General features: G+C 48.2%; 8 protein-coding genes across 8 annotated transcripts; 3 read left to right on the plus strand and 5 right to left on the minus strand.

Annotated features, from left to right (window-relative positions):
- Positions 1–47: 47 nt before the first annotated feature.
- On the minus strand, positions 48–1,685 carry BJX68DRAFT_244810 (uncharacterized protein). Its single transcript, XM_071041381.1, has 5 exons — positions 847–1,685; positions 710–779; positions 551–643; positions 234–469; positions 48–152 (listed from the first exon to the last, which is right to left on the minus strand). The coding sequence occupies exons 1-3, from the start codon at positions 1,618–1,620 to the stop codon at positions 552–554; spliced, it is 936 nt and encodes a 311-aa protein (XP_070895134.1). The 5' UTR covers positions 1,621–1,685; the 3' UTR covers positions 48–152; positions 234–469; position 551.
- Positions 1,686–2,231: 546 nt separating this feature from the next.
- BJX68DRAFT_270685 (RNA 3'-terminal phosphate cyclase/enolpyruvate transferase) lies at positions 2,232–3,443 on the plus strand (the record flags this gene model as incomplete). Its single annotated transcript, XM_071046732.1, has 1 exon — positions 2,232–3,443. The coding sequence occupies one exon, from the start codon at positions 2,232–2,234 to the stop codon at positions 3,441–3,443; it is 1,212 nt and encodes a 403-aa protein (XP_070895135.1).
- Positions 3,444–3,888: 445 nt separating this feature from the next.
- On the minus strand, positions 3,889–5,452 carry BJX68DRAFT_270686 (putative GDP-D-mannose dehydratase; the record flags this gene model as incomplete). The annotated part of the gene is made up of 6 exons (XM_071046733.1): positions 3,889–3,939; positions 3,998–4,163; positions 4,227–4,482; positions 4,594–4,786; positions 4,877–5,241; positions 5,347–5,452. The coding sequence occupies 6 exons, from the start codon at positions 5,450–5,452 to the stop codon at positions 3,889–3,891; spliced, it is 1,137 nt and encodes a 378-aa protein (XP_070895136.1).
- Positions 5,453–8,103: 2,651 nt separating this feature from the next.
- BJX68DRAFT_270688 (FAD binding domain-containing protein) lies at positions 8,104–10,233 on the minus strand (the record flags this gene model as incomplete). Its single annotated transcript, XM_071046734.1, has 6 exons — positions 8,104–8,852; positions 8,902–9,014; positions 9,071–9,681; positions 9,754–9,899; positions 9,963–10,043; positions 10,101–10,233. 6 exons carry the CDS (start codon positions 10,231–10,233, stop codon positions 8,104–8,106), a joined length of 1,833 nt encoding a protein of 610 aa, XP_070895137.1.
- An 830-nt stretch (positions 10,234–11,063) lies between these two features.
- On the minus strand, positions 11,064–11,607 carry BJX68DRAFT_278380 (cupin domain-containing protein; the record flags this gene model as incomplete). The annotated part of the gene is made up of 1 exon (XM_071048519.1): positions 11,064–11,607. Exon 1 carries the CDS (start codon positions 11,553–11,555, stop codon positions 11,064–11,066), a length of 492 nt encoding a protein of 163 aa, XP_070895138.1. The 5' UTR covers positions 11,556–11,607.
- Positions 11,608–12,006: 399 nt separating this feature from the next.
- Positions 12,007–12,912, plus strand: BJX68DRAFT_278384 (uncharacterized protein; the record flags this gene model as incomplete). The annotated part of the gene is made up of 4 exons (XM_071048520.1): positions 12,007–12,090; positions 12,143–12,363; positions 12,439–12,572; positions 12,632–12,912. 4 exons carry the CDS (start codon positions 12,007–12,009, stop codon positions 12,910–12,912), a joined length of 720 nt encoding a protein of 239 aa, XP_070895139.1.
- A 1,358-nt stretch (positions 12,913–14,270) lies between these two features.
- Positions 14,271–15,001, plus strand: BJX68DRAFT_270690 (GPR1/FUN34/yaaH family-domain-containing protein; the record flags this gene model as incomplete). The annotated part of the gene is made up of 3 exons (XM_071046735.1): positions 14,271–14,329; positions 14,387–14,768; positions 14,831–15,001. The coding sequence occupies 3 exons, from the start codon at positions 14,271–14,273 to the stop codon at positions 14,999–15,001; spliced, it is 612 nt and encodes a 203-aa protein (XP_070895140.1).
- A 556-nt stretch (positions 15,002–15,557) lies between these two features.
- Positions 15,558–16,814, minus strand: BJX68DRAFT_270691 (VOC family protein; the record flags this gene model as incomplete). The annotated part of the gene is made up of 6 exons (XM_071046736.1): positions 15,558–15,589; positions 15,663–15,772; positions 15,828–16,072; positions 16,128–16,231; positions 16,288–16,333; positions 16,395–16,814. 6 exons carry the CDS (start codon positions 16,812–16,814, stop codon positions 15,558–15,560), a joined length of 957 nt encoding a protein of 318 aa, XP_070895141.1.
- Positions 16,815–17,355: the final 541 nt, after the last annotated feature.

Here is a 17,355-nt window from a genome sequence, read left to right on the forward strand (position 1 = left end):
TATATTTCAAACGGTTTCTGAGAATAATACTTGTACTGCTAAAGCAGCTCGCTATCGGCCCTAGCCCACCACAATAGCCCTCAACTCAATACTCGACCTCATCGGGGTGCCCGGAGGAGCACTCCCATCAATAAAGGCGGAATGCGGACAAACTAGATTGATAAGATCAATTCAGTAATCAAGCCCGTGAGCGGAAGGTAAACAACAAGGAACGGTATTTATCGAGTTCTTACACTGTGACTCAGAAGTAGAGCTATCGAAATGTTTGAATAGGATGATATCGTCGCGCCCCATCTGGCTTTTGTAGAACCATAGATGGTGAGGGCTATACTTCATCTCGTAGCCCTCGTCGCAGAAGTGAGGAAACACGATGTCGGCGGCGACGAGGTCGCTGCTGGAATTTATGCTGCGGTAGTCGCAGACTGCCAAGGGGCAATCCTGATAGGGGCCGTTGAGGGACCGCCAGATGCTGTTATAAACACAAGAAGTAGAGTTATCAGAAAATGGCTGCACAGTACTTGTGGAACCTGGTAGAGAATTACGAACTTACCCTATGATCGGTAGCGAGAATTATCTTGAATTTCCTGTGCTTTATCTGGGAGGTGGAGCCATAGACGGCTGATACCTGAGTTCGCACCCACATCTTGGAGCGAGAGAGTTGCAGTTAGGGCTAGGAACTTGGGACAACTGGTGGTGGCAGGTTACCTACCGCAATGAGCCCGCATAAATGGCTTAATCCAGGGTTCCGTGGATGTTCTCTGGGTATCTTCGCATCGAAACTGTATTTTTACCAAGTCAGTCACTGGATGTAGACGATGGTCCCAGAAGTAGGTGTGCAAAGCGTACATTGTACGTATAGATGTGAACAAGCTTACTTTCAAAATAATTCTTGAGCCATGATTCTGTCAACGGTAAATATACGTTGCGTACGGTTTCCTCGGTCCATGTTGTAATGCCGTGAACTGGGGCACTGAGGAAACTGAACCCTGACACGGAGAGCGTAAACTTATCTTCGAAACCGGTGACATCGTATATTTGTATTTCGCTATACTGCTGGCTGACAACATTGGTTCTCCGAAGTCCATTTAGGAATGGAAGACGAGAGTGAAAGGGCTTCTCGTGGTCGTAGATAGCTTTTGAAGAGATATATCGGAAGTCTTTAGCGGTCGTACAGCGTAGACCAAAGGCTGCAATCTCCTTGCACACCTCAGCAGTGGCGTTGACTCTAGTGGCCTCTCTCTGCACTTCTTCTCTGTATTTCCCAAAAGCATTCTCGTTATTATTTAAACCGTTGACGTGACTGCCCTCGAGTAGATTGGGCGGGAGTACGGCCGTTGGACAGGAGAACCCTCCTGGTGTCTGATTCGCCTGCCGTGTCCAAGCCTGCCATGGCCTGTTGAACGGCTTAGCTGGATCAAATCTCCAACTTAGTGCCTCGGGGCACTCTGTTTCAAGCCAGAGATGAAGCTTACTCCCGCGTCGTGGAGGCCAGTAGTCTTTCCAGGCACGGGTTTTCGGGGTTTCGCTATGCTGGTTCGAGAATTTTTCAGAGTCGAGAAAGGGAATAACCAAATTGTCCTCCATTTCCCATCCACACCCTTTGCGGCACCCTTTTTGCATTGCTGTGGGTGGTCGGTATAGCTTGCTTGTTTGAGAAGACCTAGTTTTGATCAGGCTTCTGTTTGCAGGAACACTGATGGTGGATAATGTGGTCTAGTCCGTGGATTATATCGTAGATTATGGTGGAGCCGCAATCTTGCTACCACCCACATAGATCCTGCAGGCAAAAAAATCCTCGAGCGGGCATGAACTCTACAGGATACATTAGTGTGGGGGAGTGATAATTCACGGGTCCAATCAAAGAGTAAGCATTGCAAAGTCGAGCGGACTTGCATGGCCTTACGGGAGTAATGTTTTAGGATTGGTGTCAGACCATCAACATCAGGCTAAGGTACGGGCTTGTACAGAACCCAGTAATTTTCAGAAGTAAGCGAAACTGGATGGTGAATTACTTGCCCAGGAATTGCCAAGACGTCACTATGTTGGGGAGAAGCATGGACCATCTGGGGACGTGTATGGTGAACAGGCAACGGACAAGCCAACTCAGAAGTGCTCCCAGGCTGTATAACAACTAACCCCTTCTCGCCGGGGTGGATGAGTTCAAGCCGGTATATCTGATGCTTTTCGGCAAGATCCAGTCTACCCTATTATTGACCCCGATGCTTTCAGCAATGGAACGCCAGACCAGCTCTACTATGGACTTTGTTAGTAACACAGGTATAACCGTGATTGATGGCACCCGCTATGAGGGTGGCGGCGGTTTAATCCGGGATACTCTCTCCTACGCAACTATCCTCAACAAGCCCGTACGCATAGAATCAATACGCGCAAATCGCCCAGGCACTGGTGGCCTCCGCCTGGAGCACACGGTTGCCATCGACACCGTGTCGAAGCTCGCCGCAAGTATAGTCGATGGAAACACCCCTGCCAGCCGCGAAATCACGTTCCGCCCCCACGCAGCACCTGAAGTCCATTCTTTCCGTTCCTCTTTCCCACTCCAACAATCATTGCACAGCATGGAAGTAACGGTCGAGGGCGCCGCCGCAATCCTCATGGTAGCCGTGCTACCCTACGTCCTCTTCTCGACCCTCGGTCCCGCCGCCACCAAATCCTTCTCCGCCAGAGAAGCCCTAGGCGACAGTGGAATCGAATTCACCATCCGCGCCGGCACACTGTGCGTCAAGGCTCCCTCCTTCGTATACGTGCACCAGGTGCTTCTCCCCACCTTCCGAGCCATCGGCATCAGCGAGGAAAATCTACAGCTCCGCGACGACTACGAGCAGGGCTGGCACACGGACTTTGCACGCGTTCCCGGCCGGATGACCATGTGGGCGAGGCCGCTCGCGAGGCCGTTGCCGGCTTTCCAGCTCGAGCGGCGGGGCGCAGTCGTACGCCTCCGGGCGATGATCCACGGGCCCGTGGACATCCTCAACGCTTTCCACGCGACGGTACGGCAAGAAATCCAGGGCGCGCTCACGCTCGGGCCCGGCTGCTCGCCGTCGTCGTCGGTCGAAGTGCTCAGCGAGGCGTTTGCATCGACCGCTCCCGGGCAGTATCACCTGTTGCTTGTAGCGGAGACGGAAGGGCCGCGCGCGTTTCTGGGCTACGAGCAGGTCTATCCCCAGAAGGAAGGATTTCCGCATGGCTTGGAGAGCAACACCGCTGAGCTGCATAGGCACCTCACTCGCGTATGTCTCCGAGGGTTATATGATGAGCTCGCTCACGGGAATGCCGTTGATGAGCATACAGAAGCTCTTCTTATTCCGTACCAAGTTCTCGCCCACGGATTTTCTTCTACCACCGCTGAGCGAAATAAACAGCTCGTGCAGGAAAATGAAGAGCTCGCGGTTCCATTCAGTATGACAATCCCATTCCTAGGCTAGGACGGGCACTAATCCAACTTCGCTCTGTTCCAGGAAAACCGGAGGCGTCATATTATGTCGACGTAACAACGCTCCATCTGAAGACAAGCTTGTGGGTAGCCTCCCGAATGGCCGATGTCGAATTCAGAGTTGAAGAAGGTCGATTTGGCTGCCATGGTCTTGCGTTAGGCGCAAGTAGTCCGTAGGTTGTCTCTGACTGTTCTGAATAAGCCTCAGGAAGAGCCTTTGAAGACATGTATTATAACTTGCACATAGGTGAAAATATAGGGAGCGAAACATGTAATCATAAATATAAAACCATGCGCGGTTCTAAGCCTGCTTCGCAACTCCTAGTCCTCTGTAAAGCTCAGGCTACTCTATATTTCGCTCGACACCACCCAGTCCGGTGAAACGCAAGAGCACTTGAGCCGGCTTTCTTGCACCTTTCTTCGACATATTCATGCTATCATTTACTCAGTCGGGCTAGCTCGGAGTCAACCATTTCCGCAATAAGACCCTGTAGTAATCTTTCAGTAATTGCGGCGAAAATAATGAAAGCGAGACATGCTGCATACCTCAATCGAGCGTAAAGGCTCCCAACCAAGAATCTCCCTAGCTACACGACTATCCCCGATGAGACACTCAGTCTCAGAAGGCCGAAAGAGCTTCCTATCAATCTCCACAACCGTCTCCCCATTCGATACATCCAACCCCTTTAGATCTGGCCCCGTCCCTTGCCATCTAATTTAGAAAAGGTAGGGTTAGCTGTAGGAATAACCATTAGGAAGTTTAGGCCTCACGGACCGGATCACAACACCCACGCGGGCAAAGGCCATCTCCACAAAGTCTCTGACGGTAGTCTTCACTCCAGTAGCAAGCACCAGGTCCCTCGGCTCGTCCTGCTGCAGCATAAGCCACATACCGCGGACATAGTCCTCCGCGTGGCCAAAGTCCCGCGCCATGTCGATGCCCGCAAGAGTGAGCGGGTGCTTCGCATCTGCGATGCCCAATTTGTACCTGGCTGCTCCGCTCGCGATGCGCTTTGTCACGAATCGGATGCCTGTGTTGGAATAGCTGAAGTCAGTCCTCCGCACTTTCGAACAGAATAGTACAGATCTTTCTGTGAATCAGAGTCCTTTCATGGATAATTAGGGTAAGAGAAACGACTTACTCCGCCGCGCAGACTCATGGTTAAAGAGGATCCCATTGACGACAAAGAGTCCATACGCATCACGGAAATTCCGGGCGAGCCAGTAGGCTGACAGTTTGGAGATCGCGTACGGTGACCTTGGCGAGAACAGTGACATCTCGTTCAGCGGGTCCTGTGCTTCATTCACTCCGCCAAAAATTTCGGATGTTGTGGCCTAACGTTAATTCATCCATATGTAGGCTCCTTAAAACATGAAACATGCAGTATTTTCACTTTTCTATTAAAAAGAAAAGGGAAAACTTACATTATAAACTCTAACCTTCCCCCGCATCCCCATGACCCGAACCGCCTGCAGCACATTCAGCGTCCCCAAAACATTAACCTGCACCGTAACCTCTGGGATCTCAAACGACGAGGTGACATGCGACTGCGCTGCAAGATGATAGATCTCGCGGATGGGTTGTATCTCGACCAGGATCGAGATGATACAGTGCGGATCGCAAATATCACCCTTGTGCAGGGTGAGATCGGGGTGGTGTCGGATCTCTCGCAGGTTCTCCAGATTCGAGCCCTCCGGCGCTGTGCTGCTCCGGCGGATTAGGCCGTGGACGGCGTAGCCTTTCGAGAGGAGGAGCGTCGCGAGGTACGAGCCGTCTTGGCCGGTTATGCCTATTCCGTTGGAGGTGTTGATTAGATGGTACCGTAGCTCAAAGTAGGTATAAAGAGTGTATCGGGCAGCTAGATAGTGTTCAAATGAAACCCAACTCGACGTACCTGTGATAAAAGCGCGGGGCCGAGAAGACGGGGGGCTTGGGAGCGCGTCGGGCAATGTCTCTAGATCGCTGGCGGTTACATCTTTCTGAAGTGTTGAATTTGACATGGTTAACTGCAGCTATTGGCAATATAGTGAGGTATTTTAGGATTTCCGAAAGATTTGTGTAGCTGGGACTGCGAAGCTTTTCTTGATCAGAGTGGGGGAGATGAGATAATCGCGCCATGTATCAGCTTGCCTGCAGGTTGCTTCGCTGGGAAAGCACAAGTATCTGCCCAAGTTAGCGTGCTCTGCAGGTATGTATAATTTGGGCAGCCTTGCCGCGAAGCTGAGGGTGTCAAGGATGGGACGGCAGGGTGGAGAAAGCAAATCAGCGATCAGGCACCCCAGACCTCACCCGCGTATTGAATACGAGCAATGAGACTAAGCTAAAGCGCAGCATCCGCCTGGGGGCTCTAGCAGACTCCCAGTAACACTAGTTCCCTCACCCCATCTCTAAACAAGAACTGACAAGGGGGTTAAGCTTCTTCATATTTTTAATATGTTATTGTTTTGTCTGCAAGAGGTATCCTCAGGCAACAACATTCTCGCGCCAACTTTGTGGCTTCCTGCGAAGATATCTAGTGTTCCAATAGCTGAGTGATCGGTTAGGCAGGTCGCGCGGGGCCGGTGAACACAGGGTGAGTGGTTTACCCTGTCTATTGTGCACTTGCCTAACTCACCCACGTCTCACCCAAGTCGCGTGGCCTCACCCTAAGCTCAACAGGGGTGGCACACGCCCGACTTGGCTGCGCTTAAGCCACACGCCGGTAGGTTAGTAGTGCGGTGGGTGATCACATGCGAATCCCTACTGTTGTATGTTTTGCTTTTGTCTAGAGGAAAGGAAGTAATTAAGTATGAATGACATTATTCAATAGTTGTTACTACACTTACTGAAAGAGGTGGGATAGTAGGCTATCTCTAAGTAAAGACGTATTATCATGGCAGAAAGGTGGCTCTCCCCACGGGACACTCTCAGCAATAATATAGCCAGAAATATGACAGGCGTCATTCGGCGACTTCTCGTGTGATGAGTGCTATTCATCCATCGACGAGAGGCAAGAAGGGCGCTTAGCTCAAAAGCATAAATACTTTCATGTGACGCGCAGCATCTCTCCAGGAGATATGAGCATCTATGCCAATATCGGGCCGCCTCCATACCTCCGTGACCACCGATTCAGCTATCTCGCCATTCCGGAACCCCGCAGCACGAGACTGCTGAATGCAGAGAATTGCCTGGTGTCGCAGGTCCGCGCTTGTGGCTTCGCAGGCCACGACAAACGCGGGCTAGACAATCGTACCAATGCGCTTACGTGGATAAAATTGTGTTTTGAGAGCCCGGTGGCGTTTGAGAAAGCCATTGACTTTCTCAACACGGTGTTGCAGGATCTTGGGGTTCGTGTTGCAGACTTCCCGGAAGAAGTAGACGAGTAAAGCGTAGTACAGGGCACAATGCATACAGCTGGCCATTGTAGTGCTGGTCTCCCTGGAATTGTGTTTTGTTTGCGGATTTATCTGGGACGCTTCTGCATCGCTGGTATTAGAATGGGCGGCCTCCAGCTCATTAGGTGAGGGGTATATCCAGCTGAATTTTGCCTCCTCTAGCCTGGCAGCGTCGTCTAACGGATCCTCGGAGAGCATATACCTCGAGTGCCTCGTGTCCGGCGTGTGAGAAGATATTCTATCGACAAGGGAGTTTGTTCCTTTGAAAAGCTCAAACAGATCACCAGGCGTGTTGTAGAGTCCAAAGCCTTCGTGGCTTTGCAAAGCGAATTGGATGCCTGATGTGGCCAAATAAGGAGAGACTGAACTCCACAGGACAAGGTCGTCCTCCTTAGTTTCTTTCGCGGAGCAACATGATCTCACAAGGAAGTTCTGCCTCTCAAGAATTGCTGCTTACTCGTTCTCGGAGTAGCAAAGCGCCGACTGTTCCATGGTCTTGAGAAATGCGAAGATGCGGTGCAGCTGCAGTACCTTTTCCGAGAAGGGCTGCTTAGCCTGACCGATTGTTTGATGTGTTCACATTGCCGTATGTATATTCTCGAGTATCTAACTTAGTATTAGCCTAGGTTTTATAATTAAAGTGGCTATTACTATAACCCTAATAAAATAAAAATAAGTTAGTGTAACAGACGTCCGAATTAGGCAAGGCACGTGAGCTACAACCAAAAAGGCTATCACTGCTGAGCTTGCTCAGCCAGGTCCTAATTCGCGCAAAGGGTCTGCCCGTCACCCGCTGTGACAGAGGGCCTTACAACTAGTATATAAAACTTTATCTAGACTTACTATATAGCTTATCCTCCTCTACATATTTAATAGGGTTATATGGCTCCCATACTTTATTAAAAAGCTTACTATACCCTCTTTATTATTAAGAGGTTACCTAGTAATTAGAAGATTTTTACTAGCTTACTAAAATATTCTTTAAATATATAAAAGCAACACGAGACTTTTATAAGAGGCTTGCAAGGTCTAGAGAGTTCCAATTAGCTAGATAACCATTGTTGGAGATTGCTATCAGGATAATATAAAATAAATGGATATCTATCTTTATTAGAAAAGAAGCTGGAGAGCAGATTCAAGCCAAGTTAACACCGCGTGGAGAGTGTATGCTAAGTATTTTCTTTTAGCTAGGCTACTATATTATCCACCTTTGAGAAATGATTAATTCAGATTAGCAAGGTTTACGTTCCCTATTCCTTACCGTGTAAACCTATAATTCACTTTCCCAGTAGCGCTAACATCACCTTCTCGAGCTTTTCAGTACAGGCCTCCTCAGTTTCCAGCGCCTCCTTGAAGCGCCATCCAACAAATCTGTCCGGCCTTGCCAAGACGCAACCTGATTCCTCTACCTCCCGCACTCGGCCCCATTCCATATAAATATCCTCCCAGTCCTGGCCGAATCCAATGGAGAAGGACTTGATTGGAATAGAAAACTTGTTCGCGATAGCGGCTGCCGCTCTTTTCCAATTCTCGCCTCCGGGACCTGTGAAAAGACAAAAAGCACCTTTGCCAGCAAGGTCATGTATCGAAATCATTCCTTTTGGACAAGCCGCGTCTAGCCACACATGTGGTAAGCGACGACCAGGGACCGTGCTTGGCGAATAGTATAGTACCCGGTCACTGCTGTTCGGGCTTCCACTGGGTGCGTTGTCATTGGGCTCGTCGTCTGTATAGATAGCCCTGCTAATATAGTGCTGGCCCATCTCAATTCCGAGACCATGGAATTCATGGCGCGTTGTTTCAATTGCAGCAGTGAACTTCCTTCGTCGAGATGCGCCAGCCGGCGATGACTGGCCAAGTTCACGCATTGCTTCTTTGCGTTCCTCTATGTCCCCGGTTAAAAGACCCAGTGCCTCCCATACTTTTGTCTGATGTCCGAATGCTTCATTTGCACGTCTGACAATAGACTTTCCCACAGGCTGTCTCTCAATAGAATAGGTTCGTAATAACTCACGGCTCGCTATGCCTATGCAATAATTAGCTTTATACGCTCTCTTAGCAGCATGGAATCATACCCTTCTCGACACAGGCAATTTTCCATGCCAAATTATAAGCATCCTGAATACAGGTGTTTGACCCCAGCCCATTCATTGGTGGATGTCTGTGAACGGCATCACCTAGACAGAATCTGGAATCCAAAAGATCGTCAGCATGAATCCTATCCAGCAATCTTTGAGAACATACACATTGTTTCTTGAGTAGCTTTCAGCCACAATTTCATTGATGTTCCACGTGGAAATGTCGAGGATTTCGACATTGATCGATGGGTCTCCTATGAGTGTTTGGATGTAGTGAAGATACTCAGTCTCTGAGGGAGTTGCATTCCATGATTGTTGATGCGGGAATAGAATGAACATCCACTCATGCCAAGGCTTGACCATTCTGGCAATGCATAGCCAACCAAACAGAGCATGTGGACGATCAGGCTGTAGAATAAAATGGAGGTTCCCCATGCGGTTTGCGATGAGATTCGTCAAGTCTGCCTTGATCAACACATTGATCGCAACTCCTTTGCCTGGCTCAGCAATGAGTGGAATCTGAAGCTGTTTCATAATCCTGCTCCGCGCACCATCTGCTCCAAAGAGATATTTTGATCGAACTTTATAATGTTTGTTAAGGACCTTATCATGCAAAGTTGACACAATGCGATGGTGCTCATCCTCGACAAACTCAACCAAGCTCGTATCGAATCGGGCTTGAATCCCTTTGTGTGTGGCAAACCTTACAAGAATGGGTTCAAGTAAAGTTTGGGGAAGATCAATTGGTACGCAAGGGCTTGCAAGCTCATAATCACCCTACCATCAAGAAAAGTCAGCCGCATTACCTCCTCGCCCTGCATGTTCTTTTTCCAGGGGAGCTATTATTACCTTTCGGCGTGGGTCCGAGCCCCAGGAATACACCCTAGCGAATTCTTCCCCTGCCATACTATAGCACCAGCGGGTATGCTGCATGGCACCTTCGGCATTCCCAACCCGCATCAACTCTTCTTCCAGGCCGATATCTCGCAAACATTCTAGGGGAATGTAAGAAGCCGCGCTTTCCTTTCTCTTTCACGAGTAGGGCTTCATTCACATACCTAATGCAGCCATATTCGTAATGTGCGCCCTTGGAGTGCCCGCCGTGGACGGTGCCGAATTAATCATCATGCCCTTGAGACCTGATGGTGAATTAAACACCGACGCTACTATTGACAGACAATGGGAGGATTATTTACCGTGATACGCAAGGAAGCAAGCAAGAGAGGCTCCAGCAGGGCCCATGCCGACAATGAGGTATTCAACGTCTAATGGCTCCTCAGAGACAAGGCAAGGAGTTGCTTTCTCGTCCATCGGGTCGAGTATATTCATTGTGGGAACAATCAATCGGGGCAGTGAAGTATGCGTCTTTTCAGTTGATCGGACACTTTCTTGAAAACATTTTATCCCCTTAAATATTTAGATGATGCCAATGGGGATAAGTCTGGAATCGAACGCTGACAGGCCGGTGTCTGGGGCCAGCACAATTAGTCCGTCCGGACACCCGCCCCGCCGCTGTCCATGTTCCGCGGTGAAGGAAATCAGGGGGACTTTCTCGATCCAACCGCACTAAACCCAACCGCACTCAGCTCAGCGTGTCAGGGATGTTTCCAACCGCCGGATATCGGAGCAATAATGTGTTGGTATTGGTGAGGTTATGTCTCTTCTACCCCAGAGATATCAAAGGCGCTTCCCCACCTCGTGCACTAGTCGGACAAGAAGATATTATGGATAGCCGAGACCCCTTTATTTCTCTAGAGGGCAGCCGTTAGTACTGGCTCTAGATACACTGCAGAACATCTGCAGTTTCCCTATCTACTATACTACTACTCACAACCTTGTCTGTCCTGGGTCCATATCAACACTCTCCTCCATGACCAGTTCAGAATGACTTACCAGGCACAAAGTATCTGCTATAAATGGGCTCTAAAACTTTATATAGCTAGATCACCCGCAAGAGATTAATCTTTAACCTTTAATCGAATAGGCCTTGTTTATCTGCCTCATTGGCGCAATGCGATAGTAATAGGGCGAAGGCGTTAATTTGAATAATTTCTCGTTTAAATATATACAATTGTATCTTGAACCACCCTACCAGTAGCAACAAGTTTGCTTGTCACAAGTACCAAGATCACTGTCTCCCGTTTGCAACCAACTTGGTTCTAGAAAGGTACATCACTTGACAACTCTTTTCCATCAATCACCGGGGGCCTGGCTGGCAGTAGCACAACGACCAGGCGTGTCCATTCATCCGTTTCGTTGTCCCAACCATGCATTGTGGCCTGTTGTACTACCACATTGCCTTCTTTTAATTCTGTCTTTAGCCCGGCGTCCAAGGTCAAGGTAATAGATCCTTTAAGGACAAGGACATAATCGAGGGAAATGGATCGGTGGACTATGCCGTGAGTTCGAGGAGGGAAGTCGACGAGTCGAAAAATAGAGCCGTTATTAACCAGCCCCGTTTCTGCCAGAGCCTGATCGTCGCGGGATGATACATCGGCGGGAGCTTCGCTGCTAGACCACAGTGCTGCCACGAAAGCTGCTCCTTCATGCGGCTTTGTTACTATCAAATCGTCCCATTTGATGATAGCGGAACCTTTCTCATCATGGCCTGTCACCACTCGACGGACGGGAGGAAAAGTAGGGCGAGACATGGTGTTGATGTGATAATAGATGAATAACGTTAAACCAAAAAAAGGCCCAGATCTCTGGCAATTTCATAAGTCGTTGGGTCTTCTCAATCTTGAAAACAAAATACTTGAAGACTTTATACCGAGACATTCGACTCGCTTTGATTAGAAGTAAAGTTGCCCCCACTTGCCGGATGTGCCGCGGCACAACTCGTCGGTCCATCAAATCGGGCAGTTTCACGGACGGTTTCGTCGCAACAAATATCGCAGTGCCCGTCAGGAAGTATCCCCGACTGGAATGGATTACCTCGAAATCGCTCCGTTTCACCGATAAAGCGCGCAGGCACTCAGCGCCACCTTCTCTAAACGTAAAATCATTCCATTTTTTGTTTTGAATTCAACATTATTGACCTCGCTTTCTGAATCAAGAAACTACTCATTACGTGGGAAGAAAAAAGGCACCCTGAAAACAAGAATGAAGTCTCTGGACTTTTTATCTGAATACCGCGAGGGAGAACGTGAGGTGAACATCAAGCAGGCAACTTGGTATATCGTGGCTGTAAGACAGGGCTCCCCCAGATGTTAAAGGCTATCTATTGACACTGAGCAAGGCGTCATCCCTAGCCGCGGCCGGCGCTGGGTCTGACGTTCCAGACCTCTATCGCTTAGCAGTGGCTGGGTTGTCCGTTGAAGACGAGAAAATTGTTCAGCGGAGAATAAAAGAGGCGATTTTGAAGACTAGTATACTTCATGGCTTCCCAAAGGCCCTGCAGGCCCTGTTACCCTTATTTTCGATCATTAAGGATGACGCTATTGATCATTACGCACCCAGGTTAGTCCGCCCGATATCAAATATCTCTTAACAAAAATATTGTCGTCAATGCAAGTTTTAACGACCAGCCTACAGAACCGAGGCCTTGTTGACGGGGAGTGAAAGGCAGACCAGCGAAGAACGCGGCCGCCATTACTTCGATACAACATGGACGCCTGCGGCCGCAGAGTCAACTCGACTTCATCTCCAGAAGTATCAGCAAGATCTTTGTATAGAAATACCATACGAAATCATGGAGCCCTCATCAATTGCTAACTTAATGTTACAGATCTTTTGACCGTGAAGATGGGTTACGATCACTGGGTCAGTGAAGATGCCATCCTATCGAATGTTGAAACCCAGATGTGCAATGTTGGGGCCCTGGTATGCTCCAGATCACCTGTCCAAGCAACGTGGCATACTCGAGGCATCCTGCGACACGGCGGAACTGTGGATCAAGCCCGCATGGCACAAGGGATTGCACTCAACATCGCCAACAACTATGGGTGCAAGACTGATGATATCACAGTCGTTGATGATATTGATTTCAATGATACAACGTTTCCTTGATGGTGAGGCTTAGAACTTTATTTTATAAACATCGTTTCTACTGAAAAAGGTCAACGTGACATTGGATAGCTTTGTTGGCTTAAATATATTTTCACCTTTTAAGATTTTGTTATGTCAGCAGTAGCTTCGAGATCCAAGAAGATATCGTGGGGACTATTCTAAGACCGGAATATTAGGCACTGAAATCTAGCCTCGTAGCTAACAGACGATCTTGCTACTTGACTACGGTTTGGGGTCCTCCAACCCGCTCTCTAAAGGACTAGAGAATATGCACTCTTCCATATCCACAACACCTTTTGTTTGCGAATTAATCAATCGCTCGCTTGCGAGAATCTTGCCATGAATAAACAAGGTCCGTGAAGTTAAGTCTAATATGACACCTAATATTATATATTGAATTCCCTCAGAGCCGCAACGAGCCAAAAGAAGCGTATTATGGCGGAAGTAAAAGACCTGGACCCATCACTTTCTCAGTAGACCGGGAATATGTCAGCAAAGGCCAACACAGCAACAGCATCAGGTCCTAGCAGCTTGGGTTAGGATTTGCGAAGCCAACTAGTGAACCTCACGGTTTGATAGCGGCTAGAAAATTATGTGCTGAGTTTCAACATTTCGGCCTCTTGTCAACAGACAAGGCAGACAGTCCTGCATACAAATGTACTAGACTTATGTCAAAGTAGGATATGGAATTTCTCATTCTCCGAAGATATGTATTGCTTGCTAGGGAGATTGGCATCAGCTAGTCAGAGGAACATGTTGACCCGTTGGCCTGCGCAAGCCGGCAGCTTGATAAATAACTCACCGACATTCGCCCGCGGAGCAATAAGATATCATTTAGCTGAATACCAAAGCGGCTTGTATAGCGTCGCCGGGGCATAATCCTCGGACAAACTAGTACCAATAACCCCAGCCTTCTCTTCGAACTGGGGTAAAGGAGAAGTCGTTACCCCGCTTTTTTAAAAGTGATATTTAAGGCACCTTCTTTTGTAGTGGTGATATGAATGAAGACATCGTCCTCTTCTTGATAAGTCAACTTTTGCCATAACATACAACTACCTCTTAACGGCTCAAATGGAACAAGACACGATTGAAAAGCCTTCGTCGGAGCATATCGCCTCTACTCGAGATATTGTCCCTAGACCCAGATACGTCCAAATGGTACGTCGTGCGCCCGGTACAGATAAGATATGAAGCACTTAATGACGAGGATAATTGCCTCAAACCAGACGCCCCTTGCGAGAGACAAGATGCATTTTGCCAACCCAACACCATTGGGATTGGTCGGGTAAGCACTCCATTAGTCACACTGAGTAGCATACCTGTTAATTTTGATCGCATATAGCTTTGTTATATCTATAATGACCTTCTCTACTGTCATGATGGGCTGGGGCGGCGCGGAAGGGCTCTCGCCCGTTGTGTAAGCCCACTTTTATTTTCACTTTGATCAGCCTTGCTAACCATACCCAACCACCAGTGGGATCTTCTTTTTTGTGGGGCCTGTCCTACTCCTTTTGTCCCTAGTCTTTGAATGGATTATGGGTAACTTCTTTCCCATGATGGTTAGTGGGTTGTTTGCCGTTTTCTGGCTGAGTTTCGGAATGCTCGAGCTTCCAACACTTGGCCTTGCAGCACCCTACTCGACCGCTGGCGCTGCCAGCAAAGAGTTCAACGCCGTTGTTGCTTTGTATCTTCTTATCTGGGGCTTCGCATTATTGACCTTCTTTATCTTTGCACTCCACACGAACTGCGTCTTTGCCGCCATCTTTTTATTAGCACCCATAGCCACGTGGATACTCAGTGCCTCGTATTGGAAGGTGAGCCAGAACCAATATGAAGCTGCGGAGACCTTGAGGGTGGTAAGTATTACACTTGTACTAATCAATGTCACATGAAAGTAGTCCGCTGATTTGTGATTTAGGCTGGCGGAGCTCTGCTCTTCATCGTTGGTTGCCTGGGCTGGTACATGGTCATTGTGACAATGGCGGGGGAGATGTATTCTTCCATCAAACTCCCCGTAGGCGACCTTAGCCGCTTTGTTGCCAGGTCTCTCAACGTGCCGAACCCGCCCAATGAAACTGCTTCAGTGTGAAATTGATGAAAGGGGTGTAGCAATGTTTTTTTTCTTTGAGAATGTATTTCCCCTGGTAGTCCAGATCCTGCACTTGATCAGAGAAAGGACATGATATGTCTGTAATTGCAGTTTTTTTGTCGATCGCTAGCTCCGAAATGAAAACTTGCTTGGCCCACCAACTGCCAGAGTAAGTGTCCAGACCAGACTTTGCAAGCCAGATCCCCTTCTGTTCTTGTTTTCCTTTCCTATTGTAGTCTTTTGTATGTGGCTCTTAGGATAACTGTCCATTGGTGGATCAAACGTATCACTAGATATGGCAGCTCAACGAAGACTTTTTCCTGCTAGGTAATGAGACGTAAATCCCAGAAAACATATACATATGTTTATTTCCTGCTTCCTAGTATTGAGGGAGATCAATTGGATGTGATGAAAATAGAATAAACAGTCAAGACATAAAGATTAGGAAGACAATTCCTCGTGTATATAGGATAGGGAAATGTCGCGTCAGTATTCGGCAGAGTAGATCTAGTCCACTTCCATTGCACGAGACACTCACGAACAAAGGACCCGGGGACTAATCCAAAAACGATGGGGGCAAATCCGGGCCTTAAGTTATAAGATAGGTTATTAGCAAGCTCAAGTCCGGTAATTTCAGGTAGTTGATATTTTGCCAACTTACCCCATACGTGTAAGTTGTCCGGCCCTGCAAGCGTCCTATTTGTGGGAACTGTATTGTCGAAGAGATCCCCGTCTACGTAGTGCTCCAAGATGAAGCCAGAGGGATCATACCTGTAATTACGTTAGCCTACAAGATTTCGTGGGAGTGAGGCCGATTATTCCGTACCAGTAGTCGAATATCTGGCTTCCCAAGACATGTCGACCCACACCCCAGCAATTAATGTAGCCCTTTTCGCGAAGCCAGTCATGGCCGATTTTTTGTATATCAAAGTCGTGAGTCTCAAAGGAAGCATGGTGGACATGTGCCTTTGGACCTTCAAAGAAGAAGAAACAGTGATGATCCACTGGTGTCAAGCCCCGGTCTAAGCGACAGAAGACAGTTATGTTGCGGCCATTTTTATCAAATATAAACTGTCCATCATATGTAAGCACCCTGCCTGGACAGTGGAGACGGGCAGATACATACATCACTGGCCCTGAAGTTGAAGTAGGACGTGAAGAAACCATAAAATGCCTCAAAGTCTGTGACACAAAGCCCAAAATGGCCTAGTTTGTGAATGGGCGCGGGGCCTCCATACAAGCTGGAGTCAGTAGTTGCACATGATAAGCTCTTGGTCTAGGGATACCTTTCGCAAATCTTTGAGTGTCCATGATGCGATGCTTCTCGGTTGGCTAAGTAAAGCCCATTAGTATTTTATATGAAATTAAAGTACATAGGGCACAAAAAACTCACAAAATTATATTTTAATGCCGGAAGTTGCCCTCCTCCCTCCTGACTGGGGGTCTGACAACAAACCAAGTGGAAGGAGAACCCATCCACTGGGTCTCGGAAGGTTACACCTTTACCACCGCCTGGGGAGTCGAGGTCTCGGATCGGGCTTGCGTTTGGGAGGTTGAGGCTGGCATACTCTAAGTCTGCTTCATCTTCTACAACAAAGCCAGCTCCATTGAATTCATTGCGGTCGCCTTTCTGAGCACAGTAGATAAACGGATCTGGGCTGGATCCGCGATAGTAGATCTTGTCGTCCGTCTGGCCGCATGGAATCAACCCAAAGTCCTCCAAAAACCGGGTTGCTTCGTCGAAATTCTGGTGGGTATAAGTGACGAAGGAAGGACGCACAAGAGAAATCTTGCGAGAAATTTGATCCGCCATCGTCAATTTTGCAGGAAAAAAATAACTTCAATACTATAATTTACAGTTGAAAGTTTCCTGTAGTGATTAGCTTAAATAATGTTGAGCAGAAAGGCTGGCGGGAGACCACTCGGCTCTGGAGAACGAACACAGATGCCTTCCTTGGGAAAGCGGACGGACTATCTATTTGTTCGAAAATCGGGTCCGTCGGCAAGCATTCATCGAGTGGCAGATCCAAACCTCTTTGGTACATAATTGTTCCGGGGCTTAGGTTAGCCCGGCGGTTCAATGTGCACCCATGAACTTATAATTGTTACATGAGCCACCAACTTATCATGATCTAATGCCAAATTCGCTTCAAGCCTCTACATTGTCATGTTCCAACGATTGATTCGCTTTATCGACGAGACAGGTACCGAACGGTATGGCGATGTCCACGATGCTCAAACAGTGCGGAGCCCTCAGGATGCCTTAATCCATGTGTTGGAAGGATCGATCGAACAAGGATTCCTGCCCACTGGTCACAAGGCAGTTATAAAAAAGGTTTCCCACACCCTCTCCC

This window comes from Aspergillus pseudodeflectus, assembly GCF_044049435.1.
Source record: "Aspergillus pseudodeflectus strain CBS 756.74 chromosome Unknown BJX68scaffold_51, whole genome shotgun sequence".
Taxonomy (NCBI): domain Eukaryota; kingdom Fungi; phylum Ascomycota; class Eurotiomycetes; order Eurotiales; family Aspergillaceae; genus Aspergillus; species Aspergillus pseudodeflectus.

Coding starts and splice junctions, on each gene's coding strand:
- BJX68DRAFT_244810 (XM_071041381.1), bottom strand. CDS start 1,620: ATGCAAAAAGGGTGCCGCAAAGGGTGTGGATGGGAAATGGAGGACAAT. Junction 780..846: donor TTCACATCTATACGTACAAT/GTACGCTTTGCA, acceptor GTAAAAATACAG/TTTCGATGCGAAGATACCCA. Junction 644..709: donor ATTTATGCGGGCTCATTGCG/GTAGGTAACCTG, acceptor TCTCGCTCCAAG/ATGTGGGTGCGAACTCAGGT.